Source organism: Alligator mississippiensis, chromosome 10, assembly GCF_030867095.1.
Source record: "Alligator mississippiensis isolate rAllMis1 chromosome 10, rAllMis1, whole genome shotgun sequence".
In the NCBI taxonomy this organism is placed as follows: Eukaryota; Metazoa; Chordata; order Crocodylia; family Alligatoridae; genus Alligator; species Alligator mississippiensis.
In genome coordinates, this window is record NC_081833.1 from 35,629,925 (window position 1) to 35,643,167 (window position 13,243).

A 13,243-nucleotide genomic window follows, 5' to 3' on the forward strand; every position below is an offset into this window, starting at 1 on the left:
GCTTGTATGAGCATTAAGACAGTGTAATGTCATGCTGTCACTGCAGAGACATCTGGCTTTGCCTAATCTTCAAGGAGGTCCAGGCACAGGTCACCAAAGTATGGCTCACAGACACCTGCACCTTCATTATTCAAACTTTACGGTACAGGTAAAGCCCATCAAAATCTATCCTTCTCATCTTGATCTTAATGGGCAGCTACAGGTAGACAAACCAAGCTGGCATAAAACATTCACCTGAGTCTTTCCTTTTCCCTTCTGGGAAAGCTGTTGAAACCCTTGAGAGGGTTTCTTCCCACAGTCAGTCTGTTTCTGTAGGGTGGGTGTCATCCACATCAGGTAATTATGAGCAGCACCCACTTACCATTGTATTGGCCTGGGACCATGGGTCTTTGATGATGAGGTAGTGAGAGCTCACCAGCAAACCTGATGGCTTAGCTAAAGCCATTTCAGCACCTGATGTTTCTATTGGTCAGTTTTGAGCAGGAACTTGATGGTCTGTTTTCAGGGGTCCCTTGATTCAAGGAAATGGTCAGTGACACTGACCCAAATTCTGACCTGGTATATCTGGGAGCAATTGCCATGAAAACTACTGAACCACAATCAGGAGTAGTATAAATGGCTCAGGATGAATTGCTCATAGAAGTTGAATTACGCTGCATTCTGTTAAGCTGTTCTCCAAGTCCACACATGGGAGCAGTCCATTTGGAAGATGAGTCCCAAAAATGCAAAGAAGGAAGCAGCAATTTAGAAAGAACTGCTTGCTGAAGGAAGGAAGAACTAAAGAAGGAAGCAGCAGTTGCCTGCCCTACCCCAGTCAATGGCTTTATACTACTGTGAACATGTTCTTCTTCCAGGGCACACAGCAAGATGTTATAGCTTTGTCTTCCCTTGTTTTGGTGTCAATCTCGTCTGCCACAACTTTGATGGGAGTAATTAAAGGGGAACATCACATGAGAGGAGTGCTCACTTAGTTTTAATAATGAGCATCAGCAATACCCGCTCACAAGAAGTGTAGCTCAGCTAGCTGCCAGCTGTAGGTCCCTCAGCTGGCTCTCCCTACAAGTTCCCAATTCACTTATCAGTCCCGCAACAAACACTCACCGAGTGGGCATTTGCAAGCCCGCCCCATTTACCAATTCACAGCAACAAAGTCCTTGTCATGAATGCAGATGGAGCTGCAATCTTCCGGCTGAATCAGCAATTCATCTTCCAATGGACCGGATGCCCGACACTCGCCGCTTCAACAAGAAATTCTTAGCGAATCTCTCTTCTCATCGCCTGCGCCTCCGCACAGACTGCTTGCCGTCTCTGGCATCTAAAGCCTTGGCTCTTCCCCTTCTGGGGAAGCTGCTGATCACCTGGACAGTCCTTTATACAATGTTTCCACCCAGCTGTTGTCACTCTCCAGTTGTCTGCTACCAGCCAGGAAGACTTAATTGGCAATTAAGCCTTTTGTTATGTCAATCTGATTGAGCACCTCATCATTGTCAGCAAGTAATGGATGCTTCACCAAAGTCCATAACGGGTATTTAGCGTCCTGGATAGGTGAACAGTCAATAGTTCGCCCAGTTCCATGGGTCGGACAGAAAGTTCTCAACAAAATAGGTGCTTTTACCGAGCGTTTCTGTAACGGGCAGTGTCTTACCTGTTACAACCACAAACACTGTTGTGTACGCATGGAAGCTAGCCTCCTGGTAACAATCCATATAAATATGACGCCGGGGGGGCAATGCCCTTGGAAGCCAGCTATATAGTGACATTCTATATAAAACCCAGAGTGAGGAAGAATAAGGAAAATACCTGGCCTTTTGGTGACCTCTTACTGCTTGGAGCTGTATGTCATATTGTCCATCAGGACCCTGAGCTTTCAGCAGATCCCAGGTTAGACAAGGGCATGGTTTAGGGTCTTCTATGGGAGATAAAAGCAGGCATATTGCACATTTGAATGATAACATTATAGGAACCAAGGCTGGAGGGAGTATTGATCATCATGGCCTCAAATGGGCCATGCTGTATAGTTAGGAAGTCTCTCCACAGCCATAATTAGTAGAACTAGCCTTTCTATGTGAAACAGCATGGTGGGCAGGTGGTGGCTTTCTGTTCTTTGAGGACATGATGAGGTGGTTTAATCCTGGTTTTCCTTTTCTTTCCCATTGTGGGCTGGCAAAGGCCAAAAGCAAGCATGGAGGCAGGGTGCCCAGCCCCTGGGTGTGCATTGTACTATATAAGGTTCCTTCCACGCTGAAGAAATGTTACTTGCAACCCAGCAATTTGATGCTGGGGCTAGGTCTTAGGACATCAAAGGAGGAAGTGGGCACAGCTCAGATCTGAGATCCCTGGGACTCCCTCAGAAACAAGCCTGCCAGTCCAGTGCCAGAGCTCATTATGTCACTGCTCCTAGCCATGAAGGACTTTTTCCTCAGAGTGGATGCATGAGGGTATCTGAAGCTGCAGAAAGGACAGCCAGGCCCTCATAGGGTGTTCTTAGTGCTGCCTCAGATGTCCAGGTTTCGTTCATGGCAAGTTATCCAGCAGCACTCCCCAGGGCCTCTGCATAACAAACTTCCTCCATGGTGTATTTACACAGGCTGCCCAAATCACACCACAAACATGTATGTTTGGCGGTTGCACCCAGCATGTGGCATTTGAAAGAAGAGCTGCACTGCTCACTGGTACAGTAGTTGGTACACCTTGGCATAAGTTCAATGGCACCTGCAAGGATATTGGTTTGAGGGAGGGGACAGTCCCAGTTGCTACTTCCTCCTCTCTGAGCTGTGCTCGCTCCCTTTCCTTACTAAGACTTTTCCCTTGCTTGCTCTTGCAGCCTTATGGCTGAGAGCAAGCAAAACTCAAGGGCATCTGAACCCCAAGCCTCCGGGCTTGGGCCTGCAAGTAGGATGCCTGCCAAAGGTTTTGGAAACATCTGAAGCCGCAGATGGGGGTGGAGGATGTTTGCTGGTAGTATGGCCACTTATGGTTCTGGACTGACTTGGATTTGGAATTTGTTTTGGCTGATTTGGCTTGGAATATGGAAGACACGCACGCACACGCACACGCACACACACACAGGCTGCTCGTGACAAGAGACTAATGTGAATCCAGTTGAGCCCAGTGATCTAACTCCCTGGCTGGAAATGGGTGTCTCTTTGTCTACATTCACTCATGGATGACTGGCCTAGCCTGAGATTTCTGATCTACTGCTTAGCATGACATTAGGGAGTTTTGCAGCAACATGTCAGTGTTTGTATAACAAAAAAAAAGCTGTGAGGGGAAGGCCTGAGGGGTGCCTAATCTTTGAAGCAGCTAATGCAGTTTTTCTCAGCCTTTGTGGATTCAAGGCACCCCTCACTGGACTCAAGGCACCTCTCACTTGAGCTGAAATACCTTCCACAACTGGCACCCAATTGCAGAAACTAATTTATATTTTACAGGGCTCACTTCCTTGCAGAGAGGATGCACAGTGGTGATGGGGATTGTCTCAGCCTGCACTTACCCCCTTACACCTTGGGGCACCCTTGAAAGAATCTGGCGGTACCTAAGGGTGTCAAGGCACTCTGACTGAAAATCATTGAGCTATGGTCTGCTGAAACTAAATGCTAGCTGCTTCTTAGTCAGGCCTGTTTGTGCCATTGCAAATTGGCTCTCTGCTGTGTCAGAGAAGAGCAACACTCTCTCTGGTACATATTTCTCATGCTGCTGAACAAAGGTTTTGCTCATTCTCCGAGATTCATAAGGATGCATCTTAGTGATCGTGCAAGGTCTCTTTAGAGCCCCATCCTGTTTGCCTGGATGCAGGGGTGGCCCTCCCTCATCTGATGACAGGACAGGGACCCAATATTCAGGGACATATTCACTCATGAGTCTAATCCTGTTTCCATGGTTATTAAACTTGCCTGATATTATTGGTGGAAGGTCTGGTCGGAACTTCCTCCTGACCAGTAGGCAAACGTGCTCCAAACAGTGACTGCTGGCTGAGGGAGGCTTGACCCAGGCAGCCAAAGGGAGGTGCTGTTTTGCTACCGACATTCCCTAACAGTTGTCTCCCACTGTATGGCCCTGGAACCCCCTAAGGGTGGGAGGCTGTGGCAGCTCCACCAGGCCTTCTGGGGGATGAGCTGCCATGGCCCAGAGATAGCTATGCTGGTGCAGGGAGGTGTAACTCCCCATGCCCCATGCCTGCTGGAATGGGACTCCTTTGTGGCAGGCCACATCTCTTTTCGGGTTAACTTGGCAAGAAGATAAAACCATTATTATGATTGATTTTTTTATGTCATGCTGTCATTTAAGAGTTTCAGTTCTTGACCCAGGATCTCATAGACCAGTGGGGCTCAATGTTTTGGCTTGGTAGCCCAGAGGAGTGGCACAGGCCAGCCGGTGGGCCAGATCAGACCTGGTATGCAAGGATTGGGTCCTCGCAGCTTCAGGCCCCACATCATCCCCATGCACTGGGTTCAAGCCTTGGGGCCATGTGCTGCCTCAGCCTGGCCCTATGTGCTGGGATTGGGCTTTGGGGCCCTGTACTACCTTTGCCTGGCCTTGCACACTGGATCCTTGGGCCCAACGCCTTCTCTTCAAGCTAGGATTGGGCCCTGTACTCCTGCATGCCAGGATCAGGCCCTGGGGTCTTCTGCCACCTCAGCCTGGCCACAGCAGGGGCCAAATTTGGCCTGTTGGCCACAGACCCTGCCATAGACACAACACAGAGTGTGTCTGTCCCAAGGAGCTTCCAAATCCAACATGCTGACCTAGGAACGCAAGCTTGTTGAAATCAAATGCACTACATTTCCCATCAGCCTGTGTTTTGGTGTTTCAGTTTCACTGGTAAGAACAAGCAGGTCCTGCCCAAGCACTTCAAATTGGTTCTTGCTCAGTTTGTCCACTAAGCAATCGCATCTTCCCTGACAGCTCTGCAGCTGCTTTTCCTCAGGGTGGGAAGGACCCTGATCAATGCCATCTTGGTCTCACCCACAAGCTCGCAGTTGTCAGCATTCTCTACACATGGAGCTCCTAGGGATTTTGACCGGTGTTCTGTGCATGGATGCTTTGGCAGGATCAGGCCCAGAATTAGCTTTAATTCAGTTCCAAGAGGTGGATGCATAAGCTACACCCACCATCCGTTGCACTTACACAAGCTGTGTGGCAAGGGATTTTTTTTCCTCTGGTGCAGAGAGCACCAAGCATGTTTGCAGTAATCTATAAGTCTTTCTCTTAGTTGCCTTGTGTAATAATCTTTCTGTAGCAGAAAAACCTGCTCAGGGTAGATAGAAAATCCTGGGGTAGCTTTTCAAAGGTTTTTGGTTTTTTCCCCTACCTCCCCAGGTCTCTCGGAGCTCAATCTTCAGGCAGAGGCAGAAGATAACGAGACTGGAACTCACCAGGCTCTGCTGTCAGTCAGCTGTGCCTCTGTGAAGTCACGCCCTGCCTCCACAAAGGATGCTGAGGCTGGAAGCAGTTTGCTTCCTTGCACAGAGCTTGCATCCACACAATCCCTTATGGACCTGCCAACTGAGGGAGAGAAACTGGAGCATTATACCCGAACTAGGCCCAGGCCCAACCGCAGAAACAAGCAGCCTCCAAGCAAGCCAAATGTAAGACCAATTTCATTTTTCAATCAGGCAGGGCTTATTTTTGTCATGGGTAAATATCTTCATCAGCATTTATTCCAGCCCTGGAAGATAAAACATACTGAGCAGCAGCTGGTTTATTATGCAGTCATCAGCTGTGCTTAAGCTGCTGCTGGATTCCACCTCAAAGGGGGCTGTTTATATGTGAGGGTGTTACTGTGTTTTTGTGTTACCAGGGGAATGGTGAAATCTTTCCTTTATATAATTTTTTTGAGCTGCTGCAGAAATGTAGTAGGTGTGATCTACCCAGGAAAGCTGCAGTTTGTGTGCAGAGGTTTTGTGTATTTGCAGCATTTCTTTCTCTCTGCCTGCCTATTCATTGACCTTTCTTACAGGATTAGACACTGTTTCAATTGCCCCTAACTCTTTGGTTGGGGGGGTGGGGGGCTGGGAGTGAAATCCATCTACTCAATCCTTCAGTAAAACTGTGCGACTTATTTTTAACTATTAGTGGCTTGTTTGCTCTGAGGGTCCACTGGCCTAATGAAAAGGCCTTTACCTTTTTTGAACAGATTTTCAATTAACCTTGAATCTTTACCACAAAACACTGGCATATATAGCTCTGTGATGCTTATGACCTATCTGATTAGTTTCAAAAGTGACAGGGAATGCCCCTTTTCTGGCAAACAATTCACTTATAACTTCACCTTATGCCACAACTGGGTGGAGTAACTTTTGGGTGCATCTGCATTGTACCTGGTGTCACAAGAGCTAGAGAAACTCCAGTGCACACAACAACATGGATGGGAGAGGTGGGCTGTGTGCTGCCCTTACTAGTTTAGAGGAGATTAGTGCATCTCCCAGCAGGATGGTTTGACAAGCTGAGAGATGAGTTTGGTTTTCTGGTGTAGGAGGTTCTGTTGTTTGTCTTCTCTTGGTTTCATTTTCAAACCAGGGGCTTCTCTTTCCATGATAAAGGAGCACTGGTCTTGGTCAGCACAAGGTGAAGGGTGTTCTGCAGGTGCTCTCCACAGCCTCCTGTCAGGAGGGCGAGAAGTAAGGGCTGTTTGGTCTGGGGTGCCCTGGGATTGTGCAGTAGGATGCAAACCCTGAGAGCAGCTGTTCTAAATGGGCTTTTTTAGTGAGACTGATGGAGGCAAAAGATACCCTGCAGTCAGCAACAGGCCACAAAGGGCATCGTGCTGCTCTTCCCAGTTTCTGTGCCTGGTTCTGGGCCAGAATGGTGGCTACTGCTGTTCTAAACCTGTTGGCGGGGGTGGGAGGGCCAGGAAGGGAAGGGATACCCAGCCATTGGCTTCTTGTGTGTGGAGATCCCTGCCCTGCACTGCCATGTGTGGAGCTGATGGGTCACTTTTCACAGCCACTTCTATGTCTAGCCACTAATAATAGATGAGTTTCACACTGGGACCCACATGGAGTGTATGCCTGGCACCTACATTAAGAGCTTAGGTGGACTTCTACCTAGTCTGGGCAACAAGGGAAGTCCCTTTTATGTCTAGAGACATATGCTGGGGTTTGGACTTTGCTGAACTCTAGCACACGCTGCTGCACCTATCTCCTTTAGTAGATATTGCCTTGGGAGCCCCAGAAGTCTCAGACGCCAAAAGGGGGTTGGGTCTTGCCTGTCACAGGTAATGGGCCTCAGAGTTGTGTGTGATGGTGAGAAGTGAGGAGATTCCTTTTGAAAATAATTATAGAGGGCTAGATCTGATACCTTGGGGGCCTCTTCCACACCTCCACATTAGTCTGTTTTCAGGCAAGAGGGTTGATTTACACATGGATCATGCCACCACTAATTTGGCTTCATTATAAAGGGCTAGTGGTCAGGGTTAGTGGTCATCTCTCAGGGTTAGTGGTCTCAAATCTCAGGGTTAGTGATCATCTCTCAGAGACTGAAGCATTATTACAGCAGTGTGTCTGTAAAGCAGTCAAGCCAGGCCTCTTCCCTTCTGTGTGCACTACTGTACTTCAGATTATTAAAGAGCAGGCACAGAGCAGAGAGAAATGATTAGTAATCCAGTTTATTTTTAAGCCTGGCATAAACTGGGGGCTGGGTATTAACATAAGGCATGGGGGGAGGTGATATCAGTCAGGAGTTTGAGCTCTCCCCACAGTAGAAAGGAGTATAACATTGAGTAGACAGATAAACAGTTCTTGTTCCTTATCTAGCCTGAGACGATAAAAGGCTTGACAGCCTCTTCCCAGAGATGTAGCTCACTCCTCTGCTGCCTCAGCAGCATGGGAAGAAACGACTCACACCATCCAAGAGACAAGGCTATTTGGGGCTTTCTCCCTTCACTAGTGAGGCAGGGAAGGCTCCCATGCCTCACTTTGCCTGTGTCTTCCATGCTGGAAGGAATTGTACTGTATTTACATCTAGCATGTGTGTTGAGATTTTCTAGCATGTACCACAGGGCACTGCTGTGCTCACACCCAGCACTACTTTAAGGGTGTCACGGTCTCACAGCTAAACTTTGTGAGAAGAAGTTTGGTGAAGTAGGACGCTTAAGCTATGGGACTTTACAGGGGAATGAGATAATTAGCTGGCTGTATCTTCTGTATGGCCAATGTCTAGGTCTGCCCAGTTGTGGAGAGTGCAAAGCCTGATCAATTTGATACAGCTCTTCTGCAGTGTTGAGAATAAAAATCGCCTCACGTGTTGGCTAGCATAGAAGTGAGAGCGGGAGATAGATGCTGCTCCTGCCAACCGGTAAGAAATCAAGGGATAGGCCCACTGTGGGGTCTGTCATTCAGCTCCTGGCAAAGATAGAGTCCTCCCACACTAGAATACTGGTGGAGCATCAGATGAGGGCAGTGCTTGATGAATATGATGTGACAGTGCAAGCAGATCCTGTACCACTGGAACTGATCCCAAGAGGCACAGAGTGATGGAATGAAAAGTGTTATGGATTTAAATGTCACCAAAAAAGAAGTCTTCACTCTGGCAGGCTGGCAGTCATTGAACATGTGCCACCCACAGGGACTGAGCAGGGTTGGATTAGCTTGGTCAGAACACTTACTAGTTAGGTGGCATGTTTCTTTTTTGCTCCATAAAGGCAGTGGGTGAAGTTGTGTCCCTGGCTATGTGGGCAGACCTCTCACTGAGTTTTCAGAGCTTGTCCTGGGATGGCCCAGGGACTTGAAATAGCTTTGGACCAAGTACTGAAAACTGGTCCTTTCCCAAGTGGCAGCTTGGAATTTAATGAAAATTCTGTCCAAGTCTAAAGGAATGTTGGACTTCCTTTCATTTTACTACCATCTACTTCCTCTGATGTTGCTGTCCATCAAACTTTCCACCCAGAACAGTGGATCTGGCCATAGCTTGTTCAACTGTGCCTTCTCAGCATGCCTGAAATCTTCTGTACGAGGTGGCAGAAAAGTAGCATGTGAAAGGCACAACAGCACATTGGATAGTCATAGTGAGGGTGCCTTGGGGTGCTGTTGTTGACTGTAACAGTAACAGCATCGTAGCTGGCCACTGATAGCTGAACCAGTCCCAACAAACTGTACAAACCACTGCCAATGAATTCAGACATAGTGATCAAAATGAGACCCCTTGAGCTATATTCAGATATCCAGGGAAATGGGCCAGTATTCAGAGGTGCTGAGCCTCTTCAGCCACCAGCTCTCCTGGAGTTCCATTAGAGTTTGGGGCAGATGATCAGCACATCTGAAAGCTAGGCCCTTACTGTAGGTGCCTCAGGCCCCCATTCAGTAATTGCTATCTTGACTCAGGGGCTTAGCTAGCCTGGTAGAGATTCACAAAGCCCCACTGAACTATAGCTATTTGTGCAAGGCACCAGGGTGGCCAACCTGTGAAGCAAAACTTCTGCCAGGCATTCTTCAGCTGTGAAAATCAAGGGCTTATTTCTGGTCATTTCCCAAAGGTCTCCCTAAAACCATGGAAGCCCTCCTCCCTAATCAGAATAATCAAAGACCAGGGAAGTATTAAACCTGCACTGAATGGGCTCTTTATGTATTGGGGTTGGCAAAAGCTTTAAGCACCTTGTAATCTTCCAAGAGCTGCATCCTTCCTCTTACATGCAGGCCTTTTGAGATGCAGCTTCCCCACAGTATGCTGCAGTCCTGATTTCCAGTGGCTTCTGCGGAACAAAACTCCTCAGATGCTGTGGGTGTCCAGCTCCAGGATTGTGGCTGAGTTAATTCTTGGTGATATGCAGGTTACTCAAAACACTTGATTATCCCATGGATTCTATGAAATAAGAAATATTTCCCTTGTGTTTGAGAGGCCCTGGAGTGGCCAGGACTGTAATACTTCAGACCTTGGGTCTTCATGCAAAAAGGTATAAGGCAAAGTCTATATGGCCTGTGGAGCCATCTCAGCACTGCTGCTGAAAGATAAGCCCAAACCACTTGCACCCACCCCCATGCTGGGATTCAGAGGACTCCAGTTCTAAGTGATTTCCTAGGTTTCATAGACATTAGGACTGGAAGGGACCTCAGAAGAACATTGGGTCCCCAGGGGCAGGAAGTCAACTAGGGTCAAAGGATCCTAGCAAGATAAGCATCCAAGCATTTCTTAAAAGAGTCCAGAGCAGGTGCTTGCACCACCTCTGGGGAGAGTCTATTCCAGGCCTTGGTGGCTCGGACAGTAAAGGAGTTTTTCTTTATGTCCAGCCTAAAACAGTCTTGGAGGAGTTTGTGACTGTTGGACCTTTCAAAGTGGTTTTTGAAAGAAATGCAACTTGCTGAGATTCATCTATTTAGCTCCGAAGCCAAGGGGCTTATCTGCTACACAAAATGCTCCAGATCAGAGGTTGTCAACCAAGGGTATGCATACCCCCAGGGGTACTTGAGAAAGCCCTAGGGGGTACACACAGGTGGGCGGGGACAGAGCGCCACCATGTACCGTCCCACGCTGCCACACAGGCATCGCCCACCCGGCCGGATGTGGGGGGCAGGGGAAGCTTGCATCGGCTTCTGCCGTTCCACATTTGGCCACACACTGTCCCCTCTCCCCCTGCTCCGTTTGGCCACCAGGGGTACACTGATCCAAAAAGGTTGAAAACCCCTGCTCTAGATAACGTGAAAACACACCATATAAATAGATTAACAAGAGAGTTATAGATATGCACCTCTGTGTGTGGGTGTCTGTGCAGCACAGACTCCTTTGCAGAGAATGAAGCAATAGGCATATGTACCCATTAGTTATGAGCCAGAAACTAATTTCAGTGTAAAACTTCACAATATTCTAACCAGAAAATACCCCAAGCACTTCTGGGCTTTCCAGGGAACCCTGTCTGCTCTGTCTTTCTGCTATACAGGTTTCCCTCGCTTTTTGCTGGTTCTGTATGTGAATTTGCTCTTATGCGATGACCCTTTTTATACCAAAAATTTGTTATATGCAAGGTAAATCCACTCTTATGCATTTGGTGTGGTGGAAGCCTGCAGTCAGCTGCTTTGTGCAGTGCATTGTGGGAGTGACCACACCAAAATAAAGTCTCCTGTGTGGATCTGTGCTCCTTGCTCGTTGTCCGTGACACGTGTCCAATCCTTTTGGATATGACCAAGAATAATGAGATGAAATGAAGAAACATGTAGCAGGCTAGGGATGACAGTAAGGCCTCTAAGGCCCTCTGAGGGGAACAGGAGTGGATCCATACATGGTGATATTGCCTCCATATGTATGTGTGAGGGTGGAGGGAAGGCAGGTCAGATGATCTTATGACCTGCTAGTGTACTGATTCATCTCAGCTCTGATTACAGCCAGGTATAGGCTTGGATTTCTCTTTTGAGAATGGAGCAGCCTGCCTTCTGTGGGATGTTTTCTGAGGGTATTAGAATTGGGATCCTGGCTGAGTAGCTTCTCTGTTAAATCAAAAGAAAAATGACACATGCCCAAGGATATCTGCTGTGAAGGATACCTGCTGCTAGACTTTAGGAAAGCTGATTTCAGTGAACTCAGGCGTTTAGTCAAGGACGCACTACAGAGTAAGAGTTTTGAAGAGATGGGAGCCCAGGAAGGGTGGCTGTGCCTTAAGGAAATGATCCTTCGGGCACAGAGGGAGACGATCCCAATGTGGGGAAAAAGGGGAAAAGGGGCCAAGAGGCTTCCTTGGCTGACCAGAGAAATCCAGAGCAGCCTACGGGCAAAAAGGGGGGCATATAAAAAGTGGAAACGGGGAGAGATTACTAAAGAGGAGTATGTCTCCTCTGCTCGCGCTTGTAGGGAGGCAGTTAGACAGGCCAAAGCTACCATGGAGCTGAGGATGGCATCCCAAGTTAAGGATAACAAAAAATTGTTTTTTAGATATATAGGGAGTAAAAGGAAGGCCCAGGGTGGAATAGGACCTCTACTAAATGGGCAGAAGTAATTGGTGACAGACAGGGGTGACAAGGCTGAACTCCTCAATGAGTTCTTTGCCTCAGTGTTCCTAAGCGAGGGGCATGACAAGTCTCTCACTGGGGTTGTAGAGAGGCAGCAGCAGGGCACCAGACTACCATGCATAGACCCTGAGATGGTGCAGAGGCACTTGGAGGAACTGGTTGCGTTTAAGTCAGCAGGCCCGGATGAGCTCCATCCGAGGGTACTGAAGGCACTGGCTGACGTCATTGCACAGCCACTGGCGGGAATATTTGAACACTCATGGCACACGGGCCAGGTCCTGGAGGACTGGAAAAGGGCCAATGTGGTCCCCATTTTCAAAAAGGGGAGGAAGGAGGACCCAGGCAACTATAGGCCAGTCAGTCTCACCTCCATCCTTGGCAAAGTCTTTGAAAAAATTATCAAGGCTCACATTTGCGAGAGCCCGGCAGGACAAATTATGCTGAGGGGAAACCAGCACAGGTTCATAGCAGGTAGATCATGCCTGACTAATCTAGTCTCTTTTTATGACCAGGTTACAAAACACCTGGACGCAGGTGTAGGGGTTGACATCATTTACTTAGACTTCAGGAAGGCCTTCGATACGGTATCCCACACCATACTGGTGAACAAGTTAAGAGGCTGTGACTTGGATGACTACACGGTCTGGTGGGTGGCGAATTGGCTAGAGGGTTGTACCCAGAGAGTTGTAGTGGATGGGTCGGTATTGACCTGGAAGGGTGTGGGTAGTGGGGTCCCGCAGGGCCTCGGTCCTTGCACCGATACTCTTCAATGTCTTCATCAGCGACTTGGACGAGGGAGTGAAGTGCACTCTGTCCAAGTTTGCGGATGACACAAAACTGTGGGGAGAAGTGGACACACTGGAGGGCAGGGAACAACTACAAGCAGACCTGGACAGGTTGGACATATGGGCGGGAAACAACAGAATACAGTTCAACAAGGAGAAATGCAAAGTGCTACACCTAGGGAGGAAAAATGTCCAGCATACCTACTGCCTAGGGAATGACCTGCTTGGTGGCACGGAAGCAGAAAGGGATCTTGGAGTCCCAGTGGACTCCAAGATGAACATGAGTTGTCAGTGTGACAAAGTAATCAGAAAAGCTAACTGCACTTCGTCATGCATCTGCTGATGCACGATAAACAGAACCAAGGAGGTGATACTTCCCCTCTATCGGGCGCTGGTCAGACCACAGTTGGAATACTGCGTGCAGTTTTGGGCGCCGCACTTCAAGAGGGATGTGGATAACCTGGAGAGGGTCCAGAGAAGGGCCGCTCGTATGGTTAAGGGCTTGCAGGCCAAGCCCTATGAGGA

The 13,243-nt window shown here is 48.3% G+C and overlaps 1 protein-coding gene across 1 annotated transcript in view; it reads left to right on the forward strand.

Moving 5' to 3' along the window:
• The window catches only part of CARMIL2 (capping protein regulator and myosin 1 linker 2), a 129,212-nt gene that overhangs the window by 80,617 nt on the left and 35,352 nt on the right, over nucleotides 1–13,243 (forward strand). The window contains exon 31 of the mRNA XM_059713291.1: nucleotides 5,320–5,588. Coding sequence (XP_059569274.1) covers nucleotides 5,320–5,588 — 269 coding nt within the window. The remainder of the gene's footprint in view (nucleotides 1–5,319; nucleotides 5,589–13,243) is intronic.